Raw genomic sequence first — 23,931 nt, forward strand, 5'->3', positions numbered from 1 at the left:
GTTGAGCTGCTAATTTTTGTGTATTTATTTGAGGAAGATTACAGTCTTCTTATTGCTCCACACAGGTATTATGTTTTCATCTGCTGCTATTTTCGTCTTTTCAGTGGAGCAGAAGCTTCAGTGGACATTTAAGCTTCATGCATGTCATGATTTATTCATTTCATTTAAGTCTGTTTCCATTGCACTTTGTTGCATTTTGCTTTTATCGATGCACCAACTTTTCCACTTCAGTCAAGTGTAAAAATGTTTTTGTGATATTTTGAGATTTTTAGAAATTTTTGGTGTTTCCAGTCAGGGTTTTTTATGTGCAAATTTAACACAGGCACATAAAAAAAGATGGATGGAAACCCACCTATTGTAATCAGAATAATTCACAGTGACCTACAAAATTGCTAATAACCCATTCCAAGACTAAGAGCATCATGTGCTGTTTTTAGTCTTGTGATGATTACCATATAATAAACAGGGATACATTTTTGATACCAATTCCTTTATCAGCAGCTTCAGTGAACTTCAAGATACAATTTGCAATCAGGCATGTTTCTGTAATGTAGATCAATCTGTGTTTAATATATGCCAGTTATTTCTCTGTTAGAAGCTGAACATTGCACTTTAGACAGTATATACTGTATTATTATCATTATTGATGAGTGCTTACCTGTCAAGCCCCACCAGGGCATGTATATCTCCTGTAATTTGATCAATGGTGAAGATGGACCCAGCTCCTTCTCCTGACAGAGTGTACTTGACTGCATTGTCTCCTTGGTCCATGTCTGTGTGGAGCTGTAGGAGAAAGAAAATACACATCAAGAGGCACAGAACATTAAATTATATAGCTCTTGAAAGTGTCGGTGTGTATATATATGGCTCCAACTGCAGCAGCAATCAGTCACGATAAAACTTGATTTATTGTTGAGGTCAATGTTATTAGCAATAGTGTGTAAAACAATGTGCAAAACAGATCATATGTTGTTCACTAAAAGCTTTTGTCACTTAAAAAAGATAAAATATGCACACAAAATAATTAATAATTATTACATTAAATTATTAAATTAATAAATAACTAAAATTAAGCTATACACTAATGAATAAACAAAGATTGCTTATGTTGCCCGCACTGTCAATCACATCTGATTTAAGCACACCCACACAGTCCTGATGTAGCAGATCAGCTAGTTAAACTCTTCATAATTGTACCTAAGAATGTTTTTTTTCTTTGATTGTTCTTTATTTAGTTGAATGTTGAATGCTGTAGAAAAATACTTTTAACTAATTTGAACTCAAGTTTCACATTTTTGAAACTTTATCCAGACTGTTACTACACAGCCACAGCACAAGATATGAAATAGCTGTGAATGGCTTTAGTGGCTCCATTACATTACACTCCATTGCACGTCTGTGCACGTCCATTAAATTGTTGACTTGGCAGAGAGAGATTGTTAAAAGAATGATCAAACTTCAAACAGCAGAGGCTAAGATATCCAAAACAAAACTTTTAGTCCCTAGTATGGATCAAATTACAAAAGAAAACTAAATCCCACACTCCCCATAATGCAAAATTATAGTGTTACATTAACGCCTTCTTGCCTGGTAAATGCCCACATGCTTTAAAACTCCATACCCCCAGGTTTCTGTTAAAAATGTGTAGTCTCCAAGTCTAAACTGAGATAACCCTGATGACATCACTATGACATCATCAAGGTTATTTTTTCAAAGCTCCTCTAGAGCCACAGAAGACATTACACAACTGTTTTCACAGGTTGAGTAGTACTCCTCATGACTAGCAAAAATACTTTTAACATTTAAATTCAGTGAATTGCCCCTTTAAACTGCAAACTTCAGTACTCACAGTTAAGGGAGGATATCCACCGCCTAAAGTCAGAGCTTTGGAAAAAAAATCAGCAAATCGAGAGCTTTGTCTTCATAGCTACTGCCCAGGCAAAACATGCAGGCCTCCAGTCTTGCTGTCCCGCCCGCCCGATTGCCCTTCTCCCTGGTGTCTCTGATGGTCTCAGCCTCTGTGGCCACCCTTGCCTGGTTGGCCTCAATGCATGCTGGCACTGTGCCGATACGCTCGGAGGATCCAGCTGCTGATGTAAGTGGCCTTTCCCTCGAATGAGAGCTGGATGTGGGGGCACCGGTCACCACCACCAGCGCAGATGCTGCAGACTGGGACATTACAACACTGATGCCGTCAAATGGGAACGGGAAACGGGAACTAGGCTCATGGCCCTGGTTCACAGCTCCACTACAAAGCCCTCCCAGTTGTGCTGGCTCTTGCCTTTTCCACTACGTCCCCTCCACCTGTGGCCAGCGCTGGTCGGGTAGCTCAGCACTCCACCACGGCTCCTCCCATCCCTGCTGCCTCAACTCCACCTGTGGCCAGAACTCATTGGGTGGCTCGTCATTCCACCACGAAGAACCACTGTAGGATGCTACAGGAGGCCATCGTGAGTCGCTCAGATGGTCTTCTTTGGGCTGAGCCCCCTCGCCCTTGTCAGCCTGTGCAGACCATCCAGTCAGGACTGCCGTCCTTAGTGCAGAATGAGGTAGCTGATCGTCCGCGGCCTTGTCCAGCAAACTCACACACATCATCTCCTCCTCTTATGATGATGTAATGACCCTTCCTTCTTTTTTAGTTTTCTTTGGGTGCCACAGTCCCCAACATAATAGATAAACTCCTGGACCTTCTACTCTTACTCTCTTCCTCCAGAGAATAGTGCTGCATGTAGAGACAAATGACACATTCCGCCTGAGTCTGAGAGTTTTAAAGGACTGTGGAAAGTCTGTTTTTATTTCTGGCCCTATTCCCCCTCTCAGCCACAGAGGAGATTGTTTCAACCATATCCTTTGCATGCACACTTGGCTCCAGCCCACATGCAGAGCTGACAACATGGATTTTATCAACAATTTCAACTTGTTCTGGGATCGTGCCTCTCTTTTCAAAAGAGACGGGATTCATCCTAACAAGCGGGGTAGCCAAATGCTGTCGGCTAATATTCAGCATGTAGTCTAGTCCTCTCCTCGTGCCTGACTGTTTACACAGCACACCCCCCATCCGAATCCCCTCTCGCCTCCCCTATCTCATCTCAGGTCACTGTATCCTGCGCTAGCCCCCTCTTCTGTCCTCCCCGGATTCCCACTGTGACCAAGTCAAAGTGCTTTCAAAGAAATACAAAGACAGTTAACCACCAAAAGAATCCAAAATAAAACCCATCCAATGCGATCCCTTAATTTTAAGCTTGCCTTGTTTAATGTAAGGTCACTGACCAACAAGACATGTTGGACATCTCTATTTCTGACCACCAGTGTATTTTATTTGATACTCTGGTACATGCTGCAAAGGCATGTAAACGCAACACTCAGTTTCGGGTACTAACTGGGCATACAGATGATGAATTCTGTTTCCTTTTTAACAAGGAAAAACACAGCTTGATTTTAAATTCAGATATAAACAAGCTGCTAGGAAATTTCAGTCAAATTTGTGTGACTACACTGGGCACTGTTGCCCCACTTAAAACCAAAACAGAAAATGCTGTAAATTCTTTTCCATGGATCAGTGAGGACATTCGAAACCTTAAAAAAGCATGCAGGAGAACGGAACGCAAATAGAAGACAAGAAAGCTCCATGTCCTCTACCTACAAATGAAGGATCAACTGGTCATCTACAATCAAAAAATAAGAGACAAGAGGCCAATATTATGTATAGAGTTAATAACCACCAAACAGCACAACTACAAATTTTTTTTGCAACCATTAATCGGCTTGTCGAACCTCCCACCACTAGTCCCTCTGCTTCATCTGCTGCTGACTGCAAGAAGTTTCTCTCTTTTTTTCTCACCAAAATTCACCAAATTCGAGCAAACATCGTGCTCTGTCTTCAAGACCTTGGCTCTGAAATGGGAGGTGTTAAGAACATTATATAATCAAAATTATAATAAACCAATGTGCTCTTCTCCACTAAGTAAGGCAGGGTGCTGAATTCTCAAAAAATTAGTAAAAATCATCAGCAGGGCAGCATGATTTACTAATGCATGATTACAGTTACATGATTTATTAAAGCAACATTTCACCAGACACCCTTCCTCAGCATACAAACTGGCCATTATTTAATCAATGTGAGTGCTGTCCCGCCGGTAATTTTTTACATTAGTTACAGGCCTTTTGAGTCATTCCTATGAAGAAATGAAAACAAGAATTACCATCCCGTGGTTGTATGTCTCTGCCTACCAGTCAAGCTGCAGTTTACATCCATGTCTGTCCAGACTATAAGTGTATTTTTTGGCTAAATGGAAGTTATCACTATATTGATGATACTTATGTATGATTCCATTGAATTTACATTGTTGAACTGATTAATCAAGGATTATCATAGATGTATTCGTTAAACAGGTACACATATACTATGTAAAGCTGGATTCTTATAGAGTATAGCTACACAAAATGTGGTGCTTTTGTTTTCTCCTGGCATTTTTTGATGTGAAGCCTCTCTATAATCTGTAGGTGAAACTCACTCACAGGATCACGATTAGCTAGGCATGCTCCAATACATTGTTTGCAATCATGTTATTCCAATGATGCGCAAAATTCAGAATGAGGCAGGAAGTGAAAGGCAGAATGGACGAGATGGAAGAAAGCCTGTGCTGTGCTAGTTATTGTTTACTCATTATGTTGTTCCAGTCACCATGTATGTGAAATCTGGATTCGCTCAATTCATTCTTAAATTATGGCTAAAAACCTATTTTGAGGTCACAATGACCTTTGAGTCAAAAGTGCCCCCTTTTGGTGGTTGGTCGGACACTGTAGTCGAATGGCTACAGTGTCCAACCAACTTTGAAATATGGTCACAATCTCCCCTTCTGTTCAAGTCCCTTAAGACTCCCCAGTTGATCCAGAATTCTGTGCCACGCGTACTGACAAGAACTAGGAAAAGAGATCATATTTCTCCAATATTAGCTTCTCTACACTGGCTCCCTGTAAATCCAGAATAGAATTTAAAATCCTTCACTGACAAAGCTCTTAATGGTAGGAAGGGGGAAGTTTGCATGGTCACCAGCCTGTTAAAGAGCTTTAGAGAATATTGAAAATGTTCTTGTTGCCTCTCTGGTATTAGTGGGCTTTCAAACCAAAATCAGCCTATGTTAAAACAATGCAAGGGGCTGCGTTGGTGGTGGCGTATATCTTGAGGTTTTCGGTAAAATACAATCCACGGAGTCCAGTTTGAGTAACAGATCCATGAAGTGGAAGGCTTCTCAGATGCCAAAACTAAAAGCCAGAGTTATAATACTCTGAGACAGGATTTTACAACTCTGGCAAATTCTCACAGTAACATTAATCGTACTCGTAGTCACAACGATCACGAGGTAAACAGTAGAAATACATTGTTTGTGTTAAAAAGTAATCCACCAGGAATGCGCGCTTGCATGTATGTGACCGGCTGCAGCCCCTTACCAAATGACTCTGTGTGTTGTGGCAAACGCTGAGCCAGGTTTAACTTATTTGCCATAGCTCTCTGTGCAAAAATAACAGACCGTAGAATGCCGTAAGTGACCAATCATAATCGAGTGTTCAAAAAAGCCATGTAATAACAACAAAGGAAGAACATTCTCAAAGCAACATTCTGAAAATGTTTTGAGGATGCTATTGAGGCTTGAGATGACAGAATGATGTTTATAAAATGTTCCTGTAATGTGTAATGTTAACAAAGGTAGAACGTTTTACCTGTAACATTCTGAGGATGTTTTGGGGACGTTGTTGAGGTAACACATTATTATCACACTGTTTATGTATATGTTTTTTTTTCACATTTGCTTTGGCAATGTCTGTTTTCCTCGCCAATAAAGCCCGCTGAATTTAATTAACACATTATAGAATTTTCTTATATAAAACATTCCAACAATGTTACATGATATCAAAGGAACAACTTACACAGTCTCTCCTATTGAGACTAGACGTCTCAACAATGTGGTAAATGTGGATACTTGAGTTCACAGCTGAAATAAAGCACTGTTCTGCGAATCACATACATGCCAAAATTTCTAAAGGAGGTTTGTAAGAGCTGTTGAGTTGTACTCTGGCAAAAATATACTGATAAGTAGACCAAAGGCAATAGCTTTGGCATGATGTGGCTGGAGATAATGACATGCCAAATTCTATTCAGATGATCCATGTTGACTTATAGACGTAATGCAGTTGAGTTATTTGAGTAACTGGAGGGCACAATTTCATAATTTGAAGGATTTAATAATTCAAGGGAATTTAGTAGACTAATTTGAGATACAAATGTAATGAGTTTAAGGGAATGATTAAAATGTAATGTAATGTGAACAAATTGTAATTCAACATAACAATGTAATCTTTTTTGCTCCCTTAAAGGCAGAATAAGTAGGATTTTCCTTTAAAAACAATGTATAGACAAAAATAATCCCTCAATCAACACTGACCCACTAGAAGTATGTGGTGGTGTCTGTATCTGCAGAGACCCTGCCCTCTGCCTGTATTCTAATTAGTTTTCTTGGTATCAACCTTTGGGCAGTAGTGTGAAGCCACCAGCCAATGACAGCAGTATGTCTGTGTCATAGTATCTCCAAAATAAAGTGTGCAGATATGGGCTATGCAGACTATGGATGTATAAAGAGCTGCAGGTCTATGTTTCTGTTTGCTCTGCGTGTGTGTAGCTCAGCCCCACTCTCAGTCAGAGAGCAGCAGACAGGATGAAGCTGACTTCTTCCTGCAGAGTTGTGTGAAGGTGTAGGCGATTTTATCTGTGCTTTAGAACATAAGTGTCATGAAAAAGAAAATAACGTTTTATTTCTCTGATTCACTGCTTTGTTCTCTGTAACGCCGCTCCCTCTCTTCATTCATTCTCTTGCTTTCTCTCTCTCTCTGAGCTGGGGAGGAGGGGCCAACTTTGAATCATGTGTTTACAAACAGCAACCGGCAAATCCTACTATCCTATTTTGCTTTTAAGTCCTAAACGGTTCTCTAGTTATGAGATACTGAAGAATCTATCTATCCATCCATCCATCTATTTGTCTGTTTATCTACAGGTGCATCTAAAAAAAATGTAATATCGTTGGAAAAGTTCATTAGTTTCCGTAATTTAATTCAAAAGTGGAACTTTTATATATTCTAGATTCATTACACATAAAGTGAAATATTTTAAGCCTTTTTTGTTTTAATCTTGATAATTACAGCTTACAGCTAATGGAAATCAAAAATCCAGTATCTAAAAATAATAATTTATAATATAGAATTGTCGACCTTCTGAAAAGTATGTTAGTTTATGCATTCAATACTTGGCCGGGGCTCGTTTTGCACGAATTACTGCATCAATGCGGCTTGGCATGAAGGCAATCAGACTGTGGCACTGCTGAGGTGTTATGGAAGCCCAGATTATTTTGATAGCGACCTTCAGCTCGTATGTATTGTTGGGTCTGGTGTCTCTCATTTTCCTCTTGACAATACCCCATAGATTCTCTATGTGGTTCAGGTCAGGAAAGTTGGCTGGCCAATCAAGCACAGTAATACTATGGTCAGCAAACCAGACACTAGTAGTTTTGGCAATGTGGAGAGGTGCCAAGTCCTGCTGGAAAAGGAAATCAGCATCTCCATAAAGCTTGTCGGCAGATGGATGCATGAAGTGCTCTAAAATGTTCTGGTAGATGGCTACATTGACTCTTGAAAACACAGTGGACCAACACCAGCAGATGACATGGCACCCCAAATCATCACTGACTGTGGAAACTTCACACAGGACTTCAAGCAACTTGGATTCTGTGCCGCTCCACTCTTCCTCCAGACTCTGGGATCTTGATTTCCAAATTAAATGCAAATTTTCTGCAATGCAATTTACTTTCATCTGAAAAGAGGACTTTGAACCACTGAGCACCGATCCAGTCTTGAAATGTTTCACTTTGTGTAATACATCTAGAATATATTATATATATATATATATATATATATATATATATATATATATATATCTATATATATATATATTTTGAATTAAAGAAACTAATGAACATTTCCACGATATTCAAATTTTTTGAGATGCACCTGTATATATCTATCTCTCTATCTATATAAGTATCAAGGCCTGTCTGTCAGTCTAAAATTTACCTAAACTAAAGAAATACATGAGGATAAAAGGGAAATGATTCAAATGAATGATTCAGAGACCCACCCCTCCCTCACCCCTGATGAGGGAAATCCTGTATGATTCATGAGCACTATTTGGATCGGACATGCTGGAGAGGCAACAAGGCCCACGAGTTCATAAGAGAAGCAAGACGGTAGGTTAACCTTGATGTTAAACTTAGCAATATCATTGGCTAGCGCAAGTTACCTAACTCGCTCTAGCAAAAGATATCGCTAACTTGCGCTAGCTAACGCTCACTAGCTAACACTGCTTTTAGCTAAGTCTATCTGGTTATTCAGAACTAAGTTACCTAACAGTTAAAGTATGAGGCAGATAAATTATGCTTCGGTCACAGCAGCACACCCTCAGGTTAGCTATTTTAGTGATTGCTAACTTCACTTGAGATAACGTAATGAAGGAGCAAGCAACAGACAGGTTAATGTGTAACTTATTGTGAATATTATATTCAATTTAACATGGATGCCTAAATTACTGTTTTTAACAAATGGTGAGATTAGTAATGAAACTTAAGGCGAGCACACACACATTACAGTTGTTAGGTTGTTATCAATATGATTTGGATTTCACCACTGTCTGTTTTCAGCCTGCTTGAGCTGGTGTTGATTGACTAAAATCATACAGTGTTTAGTGATTATAATTGTTAGCCATTTGATCTGATTGTTCCCATTAAGATTATTTAAATATGTTTAATTTTTACTAATGGAATTGGGAGTATTGATGTAACTGCTCTCTGCAAAGTTTAAAGTATGTGTTGTCTCATCCAAATTTAATGTTGTTCCTCATTTTCTTTCCCGGATCCTTTTTAAAGCACATTTAAAGGAAGAACCACAAGAAATGTAATGTAATGTAAACTATGGATCATTAACAGCTCTTTTGACAGATTTTTAGTTTCTCCCTCATAAATGATTGACACTAGTGTTTTCCGGTGTTATGTGATAGGATAATGTTCAGGACCCCAAAATCCGCCATTTGTCAAACAGTGGACATTGTTCTGGTACATTATCTTAAATATTATTTCGCTGTTTCTTGTGGTTCAGTAGCAGTGATCAGTGTCGCCATTAAAGCTCCCTCGATGACAAAAACATTTTCAGTGGACAGGCCAAAACATTTAAGTCCCTGTTTTCATGCGCCTTGGCACCTGGTGCAAAGTCAAATGACCAGCACCCAGTGTGCAGGGAGCGTAACGGCAAGCCTTTGGTGTTTTAGTGACAAGTTGCACCTGGTTCATTTGGGAACGAGGTGAGATTGAGGTGAATATATTATTAGTGGGTGTGTTCAACACGTTCTCATTCCCAGGTCGTCAAATAGATGTTTTGTTTGCGTCTCCATAAAGATGCACAAGGTACCCTTTATAGTCTGTATGAGAAGCACCAGGCTTTCAATTAACTCCAATATAAAACTATCCGCTGCAATATTAGATGCTCAGAGGAACTGCTGGCCATCCATTCACTCCAATATTAACCTGACTGCAGCGCTATAAGACACTGAGCATCAGTCCCATTGGAGAACCGAGGACCTGCCGCCCAGAAATATTGTCTTCACTGTTAATTCCCATGTTTAGGTTTTCTTTCAAGGATATCCTCAACACAAAACATAAATGTGTCTATGATAATTAAAAGTTTTAGTTTTAGTTTTAGTTTAGTTTTGTTAGTTATTACAAAGATTCTCTCAGGTCTCAGACCTAATGTTCTCAGGATAGTAAATTACTCAATGTCAGGATTTACATTTAAACAATAACTTTTTCTAATATTAATCACATTTAGGCTAGTAGTTTGAAACACTGTAAAAACACATTTTAAAGCCATTCAGTTCATTGTGGAGCAACACTAAAACATACAGCTCACAACATCTTGAAGCTCATGAATCATTAGCCTATAACTTAAGCAAAATAAACAAGAAAGATGCCAACTTTTCTGCAATTCCTAGAACGTAAACACAGGAAGATAAAGAAAGCCCCATCTGCACAAATATCAAGAAGACATCGTTCTTGGTTGCTAGTCCAGGTCAGATCTAGATTCATTCTCCAGCTAGCTGCTAGCAACTGTTGATTTCGCTCATCCACATCCCAGCATGCAATGCACATCTGGCTGCAGGAGCCATATAGCTCAAACTTGCAGAGTACGCCTTGTAGTTGTGTGGAACGTGATCCGACCTTGATCTAACCAAACAAACCACTCCAGAATTCACTTGGGTCCGGACTGAGACCACTTCCTCTAAAGGGTCTCGTGTGTTTGTTTTGGTCCATACCCGAGCAGAATTGCTGTGTTCAGATCTGCCCAAACGAATTGTACCAAGGGGAGTTGGATTCAAATCATTCTTGAAGACAGTCACTCAATTCAGACAGATGCATGTATACTTCTTATTTTCTTTAAGATATCACACCAACTAAAATTTTCAGTCACCTCCCAGTCACCAGCATGTGAGGTTGACTTGTGTAGCTTTATCAATGTATTACTGCTACACTGGCGTAGAGGTTCTCAAACAGTGTGACATGGCACACAGGTGTGTCGTAGGAGCAGGCCTGGTGTGCCGTAGAATTTTTTTTATTATCAAATACTATTTTATTAACATCTAAATAGTAGTCTAGTATTATTATAGTAGTATTTCAAATTTTGTGTGGGCTACTTCAAACGGTTAATGGGACAAAATGAAAAACAGAGCCAGCGGATGATGAACTGTGTGCAGGTTTCAGACAAGACCCAAGAAGCAAGCTACCTTGTAGCTGAGCTTATCGCAAATGTGAAAAAAACCCATACCATTTCTGAAACACTAATTCTACCGGCGTGTAAGAAACTGGTCAGTGTGATGTTGGGAGAAGCTGCAGCTACAGAGATGGAAAAAATCCCCCTCTCAGATAGTACCATCAAACGAATTGATGACATGTTGGCAGAGGACAACAGAGGATGTTGTTAAGAACAAATTCAGTCAGCGGCAAGTTTTCCCCGTAGATCGACGAGTCTTCATATTTCAGCGGATACCTCCAGCTAATAGCAAACATTCGATACGTGGATGAGGATTCAATCAACGAGACCATCCTAATCTGTAAGCAGCTACCCAGTCATGCAACAGGGATGAGATTTTTCAGGTGACAGATGCCTACTTGAAAGAATTCAAGACTGGGTTTTGTGACTTAAGTGAAGGAGCAGAATCCTACCATCCAAGCAACACACTGCCTCTTGCACAGCACAGCTCTCGTAGCCAAAACAATGCCACCCAATGTCACACACTGGAGTGTAGAATCAGGCTGTGAAGATTGTCAAATCATGTCCCCTGAAATCTCGACTGTTTTCAATTCTGTGTGTGGAAATGGGGGCTGAGCACCAGGCTTTGCTACTTCACACAGAGGTGAGGTGGTTCTCACGGGGAAAGGTCCTGGCCCATTTGTATGAACTGTGGGATGAAGTGAGTTCACCAGGGAACATGAACTGCCTCACATGGATTTAATCAGGGAAGAGGCATGGTGGGCAAAGCTGGCATATCTCGCTGACATATTCAACCAACTAAATGACCTAAACACCAGAATGCAGGGGAAGAACGAAACCATTCTCAGCACAACAGACAAACTCCAAGGCTTTGGTTCAAAACTGACCCTCTAGCAAGAGGCTGTGATGAGTGGGTCAACTGAGATGTTCCCCCTAGCATTGGCACACACCAAGGGTAAAATATGATTGCCCAATCTCATTGGCAAGCACCTGGACACACTGGAAGAGAGGTTTACCAAGTACTTCCCCTCTGCCAACGTGGAATACTACGACTAGGTTTGCACACCATTCCATCCTCTTTCCTCTGCATCAACCCAGACACTGACCATGACATAAAAAGAACTGGTTGAGCTCAAAGAGGATCGCTTGCTGAAAATTGACTTTGCACATTTTCCCCTTGATACCTTTTGGTTGCGGGTATCAAAGTAATACCCTAATCTATTAGAGCATGCAGATTAAATTTTATTACCATTCCTAACCACGTACTGGCCTTCTCGTCAATGACGTACATGAAAAACAACAGAAGGGAGCGATTGTCCGTGGAACAGGACATGGCACTGTCCTCTGTCCCGTCTCGGATCAAGACACTCTGCTCTCGGAGACAGACAAAAACACTACAATTAATAGCCTTTCCAAATTAATTGAAACAACATAGGTTATTGTAATAGGACATATATTTAGCAAGTAGGCCTAATTGTTTTATTGTGAATTGTCTATTTCAAATGCAATAAAGCCTCTGTATACATTTTAATACAGTATATTCTATATTTATGAGAATGTAATTGATGACAGTGTGCATTCTGACTCCTGGGGTAACTTTCTTCAAAGACTGGACCAGACTGAGAACTAGACTGAGAATATTTATTTTTCAAATAGGCATTTTCTCTGTTTGACTGTGCACTATCTGCTGTGTTGGTTAACTAATCATTTAGTCTAATTGTGTGAACGACAGCACCAGTTTTTTTGTGCACCTAAACATCATGTTTATATTCAAGTGACAAAGACCTCTGGCAGCCGTAGGAATTATGACTCCTTTCCTCCGGGACCAAAGGAGGAAGTAGTTTGACCTTGTTATAGAGTGACAGATGAGCTTTCCCTAACCCTAACCAAGTGCCTACAGCAGTGGTCTTCAAACCTTTTTGAAGATGAAATTTCCAAGGCACACTTGGTCACAATTTTTTTTTACTCAAAATATTGATGTACTGAATGCATTATATTACATTTACCTTACATTTATTTAGCTGATGCTCTTATCCAAAACGACTTACAATAAGTGCATTTCAACCATGAGGTTAAAAACATATTGAGGTCACAATGACCTTTGAGTCAAAAGTGTCACCTATCTAGTGTCCCATATCCCATTAAACAGGACTCCGTAAAGACTTGGTATTTCACACGTGTGACGAGTGTTGTGTGCCTGATACACATTCTCTTCAGCTCCATGTACATAGGTGTGAGACCAAATATACAAATTATAGGAAAACATAAATAGTATATTCTGTATGCCTTTATACTTGACATGCATCAAATAAGTTGATTTCATATTGTATGCATGTATTATTCAGTCTAGTTTGCCATAGTCCATACTTTGGGCTCCAACTTCTCATTTTCATAGGCTATTTGTACAAAACTAATGTAACGTCATAATTCCCTGAAGGTGGTGGGTGATGAGAGATGACAAGTGTGAATATCTAAAATGTCTCTTTTTACAAGTCTTTATGTTTACAAGTCATGTAATAAAAGTATAATAAAAGGCATGAGATGCTCAAGAAAAACAGTTTTTAAGAGCCCAGCTCCCTCTGTTTGTTCAGCACAGCTTGGCCATCAAACAGCAAATTAATATCAAGCAGTCAAGATGTTAACGTTACCTCTGCAGTGACTTATTATTTCTCCTCATTACCAATGAGGTGTCTGAGCTACTACACCTAAACTTGTTAACAATACCAGTTTTAGGCACAGGCAAAGTAGATGATCGCTTAGGGCACCACCAGCTGGAGGAGCAAAATCTGACACCTCTGTCCAATGCACACACTTCTAAACCAACTTCCCACTGCACTACACATCTCTCACGGTTTAGCTCACTGTGGAGGACTTTGCAGTGCACAAAGCTGTTTAGACAGGTGAGTACAACAACAAACTCACTAATAGTCAATATAGCTGCAAGCGGCAATTTAAATGTTTTGATCTGGACCTGGTCAAATGTGGCCTAGATGTGAAAAATGCAGTGAGCTTTCCCTTTTATGCATTTTCACAAATAGAATGATGAAAACAAACAATTTCTGATTCATAGTCTGATTCGTCTTATGCCACGCACATTTCTTGCCCTTATAGCACCCCCTAGCGGTCGATTTGAAGGAATCTTTTAGGGTATGTTTCAGGTACTTCGGTGGACATATCCAGGAAGTTTTGTGGACAGTTGTGGACTTTGGTCTATATATGTGCAGAGCCACGCCCCTTTTGAAGTTCATTGATTAATTTCTTCAAAACTAAATGAGATATCAACAAGCTTTATAACAGATTTGATAAGATTCATCCAATGATAATCCACTGAAAATTTGGTAGCAATCAGACCTACGGTTTAGGAGGAGATGTCAAAAATGTTTTTCAAATAATTCAAAATGGTGGAAAATCTAATTGGGTGGACTTAGAGAGAGACTGTAGAGCACATTGAGCTGGACTTAAAGAGAGAAATTTCAAGTCAACATGGTGACCTCTGTGGAAGGGGACCCACTCCCTATGTAAATAAAAACAGCTTATTTTAAGGTAATGAAAACACAACAATTCTTATTTTCAGGTGATTATACACCTCTAAATATTACACGCTGGACCTTTTTAATATGTGTGTTTGTGTGCTGAAGCTGCTGTATAGTTTATATTGTTCATACATCTGCGTGTTGATTGTCTTGGTTATGCTTTATACTGCTGTTAAAGTGTCAGATGATTTAATTTATGTAGCTTAATAGTGGCCCTCACTTATTAGCCCTTTTTATTTATTATTGGACATTTTTGTTTAATTTTGAGATTTGTCCACTTTTCTGGTTAATTGTAATAAGACTATACAGAGGAAGGCAATTGTATAATTAGAATTGATAATCACTTGCACAGGTTGCAAAGTGCCTGTCAGTAGAAAAGAAATTTATTGTGGCATGATGTTGTTCTGCTAGAATATACAGTACATTTAAATGTTAATGAACTTTACTTTGTAGCCTAAAGGTGTTCTTTAATCTAATAGTTCTAACCCTGCTGTGTGTTCACACACCCTTGGACACTCACTCACAGTCTCTCTCTTGTTATCTAAATGTCTCTGGTCTGTGTGCTCTCAGGTTTGCTCACATGCTTGCTGAACTTGACAGTTTGGCTGGAATTATGGCACAATGTAACACTCAATCAGAAAATGGGAGTAGGTCATTTCTGATTGGCTCCAATGTGACTGCTAGTAGGATTACTAGGGTTAGTAGGTTACAAGAGTAGTACTAGAAGAATGGCTCCATTTAAGTAACAGTTTTGGTTACATACCTAGTTTTATGAACCTTTTATTAAATTCTGTTTCTAAGTTAGTTTGTGCTTTATTAGCTTGCAGCCTTGGTAGATTTCTGGCTAACTTCTGCAAAATATGCAGTAGCTAATTAAGCTAGTAGGCCAATTTACCTTGATGATTGCCAGATACACAGCCATGTCATTGTAATTATTAATGTAGTATCTTTAGCTAGGCTGCAAGCCAATATATTAGACACAGAATTTCATAATATAAGGAATTTCAACTAGGTAAGTAACCAAAACAGTATTGATTACTTATGTGTGGCTGATGTGTGCCTCCTTACTTCTCCCAGTGCTTCCCTGTTTCCCTAGTAACTGATAATCCTGCTAGCAATCAGATTGTAGACAAAACAGCCAATTTGAAATTACCTTCTTTCTTACCCATTTTCTTATTGGCTGGAATTGTGGCACACTGTAACACGCTGAGTAAAACTGAGTGAAAGAAAGTTAGAATTTTTACATCAGTGCTTATGTCTTATGTGGATAATAGCTAACATAAAAAATTGATTTTTGTTTGCTCAAATAAATGTTTTCAATTTATTGATATAGCGCCAATTCATAACAGAAGTTATCGCATTGCACTTTTCCTATAGAGCAGATCTAGACCAACTCTTTATAATATTATTTACAGAGACCCAACAATTCCCACCATGAGCAAGGTGGCAAGGAAAAATTTCCTTTTTAAGAGGCAGAAACCTCAAACAGAACCAGACTCGCTGGTGGGCAGCCATCTGCCGCTGTGTGATAATAATTTCTCTACAAATATAATTATTGTGCTTGAAAACATTATTTTTCTGTGCTCAAAATATCCCATTGCACACTCAGGAATATGGCACAAACATTACTCCATACTTTTGGTGAGGTCAGAAATTTTGCCACAGCAACCTCCTGACCAACTTTGAACATGCAAGACTTTATATAACTTCATTATTCACTGTCTTAGCCAGACATGTGCCCTGTATACATTCTGTGGTTGGTGCAGTTCAGTGTAAAGGAGAATTATGGTGTTTTTATGACAAGCAGTGCAGTATTTGCTTTTTGTCATGTTTGCCTGGTAGAGGTAACTGATAAGACATGCCGTTGTAATTCCTTTGGTCCAAGCAGGACTCCAGCTCTGTCATAATCTTTAAACCTGCCTGCCACAGATTCAACCAGAGGTTTTAGCACTAAAAGCTCTGACTCAAACTCCATGTGGCATAAGGTCATCTGATTCCCTCTGCCACCCTCCTTCCAAGCAGCCCTGCCTCCTCCGGTGATAATCAAGCTGTGACCCTGCTTTTAGCACCAACAGCAGATTAATCAGGAGCCCCAGGGCACAAGTCCTCTCTGGCTGAGCACGTTTGAGCCTGGCTTAATAAGTCTGACAGGCCTCACACGTGTTCTCCTCCCTGTGTGTAGGTGGGCCAACAGTACTAAAAAGCTTAGAGAAGTTTGCTTGTAAAAGTACTCTCTCCATCCCCAACTACCACAAATGCATCCTTGTGCAAAATAGTTAGTAGTGTAAAAATCATGCACACTTATCAGCCTAAAGATCCTACATTTGTGTGTCATGGTTTAAGTGTGGGTAGTGATCCCAACTCATGGTACTAGCTCACCTGAAACGTTCTGAGATCTTTAGATGAAAGTTGGGGTTACACCATGTAAAGCAGGGCTTCTCAAAAAATTAACCAAGGGCCGGATCCAGACCATATATCATTTACTGTAATATGTGAGAATATATTTTCTTGTGTTTGAGTGTTGTGTACAATGTGTGACATGTGTTGCAGACTGCAAAGCTAAACAGAATTGCCTGTGCTTCAGTTTCTTTGTATGCATTCACTCCAGTCCAATCACAAGTATAATGTCATTACTATGACATTAAGCTGCCTCTGTCAGTCGGTGGCATACAAACGTTATACAAGGTACAAGGTAGATTTATATATAATTTTACAACACAGGGTTGTAAAATGAGATTTAAGTTCCAGTTTCCTTTTATGCTAGTCACAGAAACAGACGTTAAATACAAAAAACGATATACAGTAGATAATGAATAATCATATAATTATATACTTATATAATGAATAAGTCATAGAGATAAATCTATTTTACATGGTGGAGTGCTGAGGATGAATTAAGGTGTCTCAGAGCTTGAGCGAAGAAGCTGCTCTGGAGTCTGGTGGTACGGCAGTGGATACTTCTGAATCTCTTGCCAGATGGAAGCAGGGTGTACAGGCTGTGGCTGGGATGGGTACTGTCTTTTATCGCTGATGCTCAGTAGATGGATACCAATGATCTTCTAAGTGGTTTTAATCACTTGCTGCAGAGCCCTCCAGTCCTGAGCCATGCACATCCCATGTCAGTTTGTGATTGCTTGTTTCCAGTCAGGATGCTTTCTATTGCTCCTCTGTAAAAGTTAACAAGAACTTGGCATGGGAATTTTGCCCTCATATGTTTTTTTAAGAAATACAGCCGTTTCTGAGCTTTCTTTACCAGGGTGGAGAGAGGAGAGGACCATGAGGACCATGGTTCTCTGTGATGCTGATTTCCAGGAACCTGATACTGTTATATCACTAAAGCAGCAGCAAAACAGTTCTCAAAGTTTGCGAAGAAAAGTTGATCAAGAGAACAGAGGAATGGAAAAAGAAATGCGTTCCACAGTCCAGCACCAATGTGCTCATACCGCAGCTGCTTGACCAATGAACACTTGAATCAATGCCTTCATTTGCTTCATGCTGTCTTCGTTATTGTTTAGAGCTTTAGCTTAAGGAAGACTAGGGTTTATTACAACTTGGGTTTTATTTTTGTAGATCTGCCATCATTTCTATAGGTTATGATAACACTGTACTCACCACTGTAAAAAAAACAGCAAAAAAAAAAGAAACAAACAAAAACAGTCAGATGATCAGGTTGTAAACAAGTTTGGATGTGTATTATTTGCAAACCTGAAATGTCTGTAATTATCCGTCATTGAACAGAATAACTGTGTGTACACAACTGTGTGGGTCTGTAAACTGTGATGGAAACAAACAGTTTGGGTAATAATTTTACTGTTCGCCTTCGTTTTCTCCTTCAAATAAGTTTGGCTAACCTGGAGGTTTGTTTCCAACCTGACTGCTCATGCTCACTACAAAAATAAAACCCAATTTTTAATATACCACAGTTGTGTATCTTTGATGTCATCAGGGTTATCTCTGCTTGGTCATGAAGGCTACAAAGTTATCACAGGAATCCTGCGTTACAAACTTGGAATGTGGAGTTTAAAAGACATGGGTGTTTCCCAGACAAATGAAATGATGCTATCAAGCTACATTATGGTTTTTACTGTGTCAAGAAAATGAGAATTAATGACATAAAAAAAAAACGCAGTTGCAACATAAAGTGGATTTGTGCTGCCCAGATGAGATATAGTAGCAGCTGATCACAGCTCAACTTATGTGCTCCCTCACATGGAACGGTACAACTTTTGGTATTAGCCACATAATGAAACAAAGTGGAGTTAAGCATTTGTAGAGTATTAACTCATTATTGATTCATAATTCAGAGTTGCAGTCCTACACGCTTCTCTGCGCTTCCAGAGCAGTTACCCACCTAAAACTCCCGACCACTTAAATTAATCAAATCTAAAGTTAACAGAAGAGGAGTTATACATAAAAACCTAAACAAAAACGCAGAAATAGCACAACAAAATAGGAGAATTAAATGTGGACTCCTAAACATCAGATCTCTGTCATCTAAAGCTGTACTAGTGAACGATTTAGTATCAGAGTATCATATTCACTTATTTGGTTTTAATGAAACCTGGCTGGGTCATGAAGAATATGTTAGCCTAAATGAATCCACTCCGCCCAGTCATATTAATGCTCATATTCCTCGAGGCACCAGCCGAGGAGGTGAAGTTGCAGCCATCTTCGACTCAAGTCTATTAATCAAGCCTAAACCTAAACTAAATTATAACTCATTCGAAAGCCTTGTTCTTAGTCTTTCACACCCGACCTGGAAAACACGACAGCCAATTCTATTTGTTATAGTGTACTGTGCACCTGGTCCTTATTCTGAATTTTTATCTGAATTCTCAGAGTTTTTATCAAGTTTAGTCCTTAAAACAGATAAAGTAATTATTGTAGGTGATTTCAATATTCATGTGGACGTTGAAAATGATAGCCTTAGTTCTGCGTTTATCTCATTATTAGATTTGATTGGCTTTTGTCAGAGTGTACATGAAGCCAATCACTGTTTTAACCACACCCTCGACCTTGTTCTGGTATATGGCATTGAAATTTAACATTTAATAGTCTTTCCACGGAATTCTCTTTATCTGACCATTACGTAATAACTTTTGAACTCCTATTACTGGACTACACGCCATTAGGCAAAAATTCTGATATTGCTGTAGCTAAATTCAAGGAAGCGATCCCATCTGCATTTAATTCAATGTTATGTTATGAACCATCCCTTAGTTATGCTGCTATAGGCCTAGACTGCCGGGAGACTTCCCATGATGCACCTCTTTCCTCCCTCCTTCTCTCCCTCTCCATCTGTATGCATTTTTATGCCATTAATGCATGTTACTAAATCAACACCTTCTCTCTCCTGTAGTTTTGTGCTTTCTCATTTCTCTCCTCTCTCCTTCTGCCTCTGGAGCTGCAGAGTCTGGATCTGTGGTTGTGGGCCACCTGCTGCCCCCGTGTTCCTGCTCGGCAGTTGCTACTACAGTTGTTGTTATTGGCTTTGTTACTAATACTGACATTGTTTTTCCCATAGCTGTCATTCCTATTATTACAAATGTATTAATATTAACACTACAATTACTATTCTACTATTTAAAAAAATAAATAAAATTGTAGGTGGTATTTGCATTGTGCTTCCCTCTCCACCACCCCCCTCCCCCAAAACCTCTCTCAAAACCTAACACGGCAGCAGCGGATGGCCACCCACCAAAAGTGCAATTATGTAAATAAAATTGAATTGAATTCATAGTGATGACATAGGTGCAGAGAAAGCCGAGTACCCCTGTGCCCCAGCATATAGTTGGGGCCAAATTTGCATCGATTTGCTCTCCACCCAGCATACGCTGCACGTACGTGGCATAACGATGTCAGACTAACCGCCAAAATGATCAGGCCTGCAGCTCCTTAAAACCTGTCTGCAGTGCATAATGGGGCAAGCAAGACTGAACCATGTTTCTGTACTGAACTGTCACAAGAATTTGTCACAAAATAGGAACCTGGATGTGATCGCAGATGAATTCATCAAGCGCACGGCTACAAATTCTCTCTCTCTCTCTCTCTCTCTCTCGTCTGCATCACACTTTTTATCAATTAATGGTTTTTACAATGACAGAAGACCCTTATGGATTATTTAAAATCAAGGCCAGTTACGTCGCCCGGATTGGCGCTACCGGGGCCCCACCCTGGAGCCAGGCCTGGGGTGGGTGCCCGACGGCGAGCGCCTGGTGGCCGGGCCTTTCCCCACGGGGCCCGGCCGGGCACAGCCCGAAGGAGCGACGTGGGGCCGTCCTCCCGTGGACCCACCACCCGCAGGAGGATCCGTAAGGGGCGGTGCAGAGAGATCTGGGCGGCAGTCGAAGGCAGGGGCCCGGCGACCAGATCTCCGGACACAGAAACTGGCTCTAGGGACATGGAATGTCACTTCGCTGGGGGAAGGAGCCTGAGCTTGTGCGGGAGGTTGAGCGTTACCGGCCAGATATAGTCGGCCTCGCCTCCACGCACAGCCTGGGCTCTGGAACCCGTCTCCTCGAGAGGGCTGGACGCTCCATTTCTCTGGCGTTGCCGGGCGGGAGAGGCGGCGGGCTGGTGTGGGCCTGCTCATAGCCCCACAGCTCAGCCGTCACGTGTTGGAGTTTACCCCAGTGAACGAGAGGGTCGCGTCCCTCCGCCTCCGGGTGGGGACAGGTCTCTCACTGTTGTGGCGGCCTCACGGGCCGAACAGCAGTGCAGAGTACCAGGCCTTCTTGGAGTCCCTGGGAGGGGTACTAGACAGTGCACCACCCGGGACTCCGTTGTTCTACTGGGGACTTCAACGCCCACGTGGGCAACGACAGTGACACCTGGAGAGGGGTAATCGGAAGGAACGGCCCCTGATCTGAACCCGAGCGGTGTTCAGTTGTTGGACTTCTGTGCTAGTTACAGTTTGTCCATAACTAACACCATGTTCAAGCACAAGGGTGTCCATCAGTGCACGTGGCACCAGGACACCCTAGGCCGGAGGTCGATGATCGACTTTGTTGTCGTATCATCTGACTCTCCGCCGCGTGTCTTGGACACTCGGGTGAAGAGAGGGGCGGAGCTGTCAACCGATCACCACCTGGTGGTGAGTTGGATCCGCTGGCGGGGGAGGAAGCCGGACAGACTTGGCAGGCCCAAGCGTATCGTGAGGGTCTGCTGGGAACGTCTGGCGGAGCCCTCTGTCAGCAGGGTCTACAACTCACACCTCCGGAGAGCTTCTCCCAGATCCCGGGAGGTTGGGGACGTTGAGTCCGAGTGGACCATGTTTTCCACCTCCATTGTCGATGCGGCGGCTCGTAGCTGTGGTCGCAAGGTTTCTGGTGCCTGTCGCGCGGCAATCCCCGAACACGGTGGTGGACGCCGGAAGTAAGGGATGCCGTCAGGCTGAAGAAGGAGTCCTATCGGGCCTTGTTGGCTCGTGGGACTCCCGAGGCAGCTGACAGGTACCGGCAGGCTAAGCGTGCTGCAGCCCGTGCGGTCACAGAGGCAAAAACTCAGGACTGGGAGAGGTTCGGAGAGGCCATGGAGGAGGACTATTGGTCGGCCTCAAAGAAATTCTGGCAAACCGTCCGACGGCTCAGGAGGGGGAAGCAGTGCTTCACCAACACCTTGTACGGTGCGGGTGGAGAGCTGTTGACCTCGACTGGGGATGTTGTCGGACGGTGGAAGGAATACTTTGAGGATCTCCTCAATCCCGCTGTCACGTCTTCCGAAAAGGAAGCGGAGGCTGGGGACCGGAGGCGGACTCATCCATCACCCTGGCGAAGTCACTGAGGTTGTTGGCAAGCTCCTTGGTGGCAAGGCTTCGGGGGTGGATGAGATCCGTCCTGAGTATCTTAAGTCTCTGGATGTTGTGGGACTGTCTTGGCTGACACGTCTCTGCAACATCGCGTGGGCGGTCTGGGACAGTGCCTCTGGACTGGCAGACCGGGGTGGTGGTCCCTCTGTATAAGAAGGGGGACCGGAGGGTGTGTTCCAATCACAGAGGGATCACACTTCTCAGCCTCCCCGGTAAGGTCTATTCCAGGGTACTGGAGAGGAGAATTCGTCCGATAGTCGAACCTCGGATTCAGGAGGAGCAGAGTGGTTTTCGTCCCGGTCGTGGAACACTGGACCAGCTCTATACTCTCCACCGGGTGCTCGAGGGTTCATGGGAGTTTGCCCAACCAGTCCACATGTGCTTTGTGGATCTGGAGAAGGCATTCGACCGTGTGCCCCGGGGCGCTTTGTGGGGAGTGCTCTGGGAGTATGGGGTCCGGGGCCCTTTGCTAAGGGCTGTCCGGTCCCTGTATAACCGGAGCAGGAGCTGTGTTCGCATTGCCGGCAGTAAGTCAGACCTGTTCCCGGTGCATGTTGGACTCCGCCAGGGCTGCCCTTTGTCACCGGTTCTGTTCATAATTTATATGGACAGAATTTCTAGGCGCAGTCAGGGGCCGGAGGGTGTCCGGTTTGGGAACCACAGGATCTCATCTCTGCTGTTTGCAGATGATGTCGTTCTGATGGCTTCTTCAAACCAGGACCTGCAGCATGCACTGGGACGGTTTGCAGCCGAGTGTGAAGCAGCTGGGATGAGAATCAGCTCTTCCAAATCTGAGGCCATGGTTCTTGACCGGAAAAAGGTGGTTTGCTCTCTTCGCGTGGGTGGGGAGTCCTTGCCCCAAGTGGAGGAGTTTAAGTATCTCGGGGTCTTGTTCACGAGTGAGGGACGGATGGAGCGTGAGATTGACAGGCGGATCGGTGCAGCGCCTGCAGTGATGCGGGCGCTGTATTGGACCGTTGTGGTGAAGAAGGAGCTGAGTCGAAAGACAAAGCTCTCGATTTATCGGTCAATCCCACGCTCCTGCCCTCACCTATGGTCATGAGCTTTGGGTAGTGACCGAAAGGACAAGATCGCGGATACAAGCGCCGAAATGGGCTTCCTCCGCCGAGTGGCTGGGCGCCCTTAGAGATAGGGTGAGGAGCTCAGTCACACGGGGAGCTCGAGTAGAGCCGCTGCTCCTCCACGCCGAGAGGAGCCAGCTGAGGTGGCTAGGGCATCTGATCCGGATGCCTCCTGGACGCCTCCCTCGGGAGGTGTTCTGGGCATGTCCCACGGGAGGCGGCCCCGGGAAGACCCAGGACACGCTGGAGGGACTATGTCTCTCGGCTGGCCTGGGAACGCCTCGGGATCCCCCCGGAGGAGCTGGAGGAAGTGTCTGGGGCGAAGGAAGTCTGGGAGTCCCTGCTTAGACTGCTGCCCCCGCGACCCGGCCCCGGATAAGCGGAAGAAGATGGATGGATGGATGGATGGATGGATGGTTTTTACAATGCCTGGTTTTAGGGGGTATTGCATCCCCCTCAGCACCCCTACTTCCTGTGTCCATGCTCAAAATTTTAACTAATTAAAACATATCTGAGATGTAACATGGCACAACAGAGACTGTTGGGGCTGGCCACCCTGAATACTGAAAATAAACGCACTGTAAGAAAACAGATACTGTAGTCCTATTGCTAAGATGAACGTGTATTCGCAGTTGATGTAATCTTT

General features: G+C 42.3%; 1 protein-coding gene across 5 annotated transcripts in view; it reads right to left on the minus strand.

Moving 5' to 3' along the window:
- Window positions 1-23,931, minus strand: part of LOC122886422 (cadherin-12-like) — a 149,213-nt gene that overhangs the window by 90,763 nt on the left and 34,519 nt on the right. For all 5 annotated transcript variants that reach the window (XM_044218607.1, XM_044218608.1, XM_044218606.1 and 2 more), the window contains one exon: window positions 659-783. In XM_044218607.1, coding sequence (XP_044074542.1) covers window positions 659-783 — 125 coding nt within the window. The remainder of the gene's footprint in view (window positions 1-658; window positions 784-23,931) is intronic.

This window comes from Siniperca chuatsi, linkage group LG13 (assembly GCF_020085105.1).
Source record: "Siniperca chuatsi isolate FFG_IHB_CAS linkage group LG13, ASM2008510v1, whole genome shotgun sequence".
Taxonomy (NCBI): Eukaryota; Metazoa; Chordata; class Actinopteri; order Centrarchiformes; family Sinipercidae; genus Siniperca; species Siniperca chuatsi.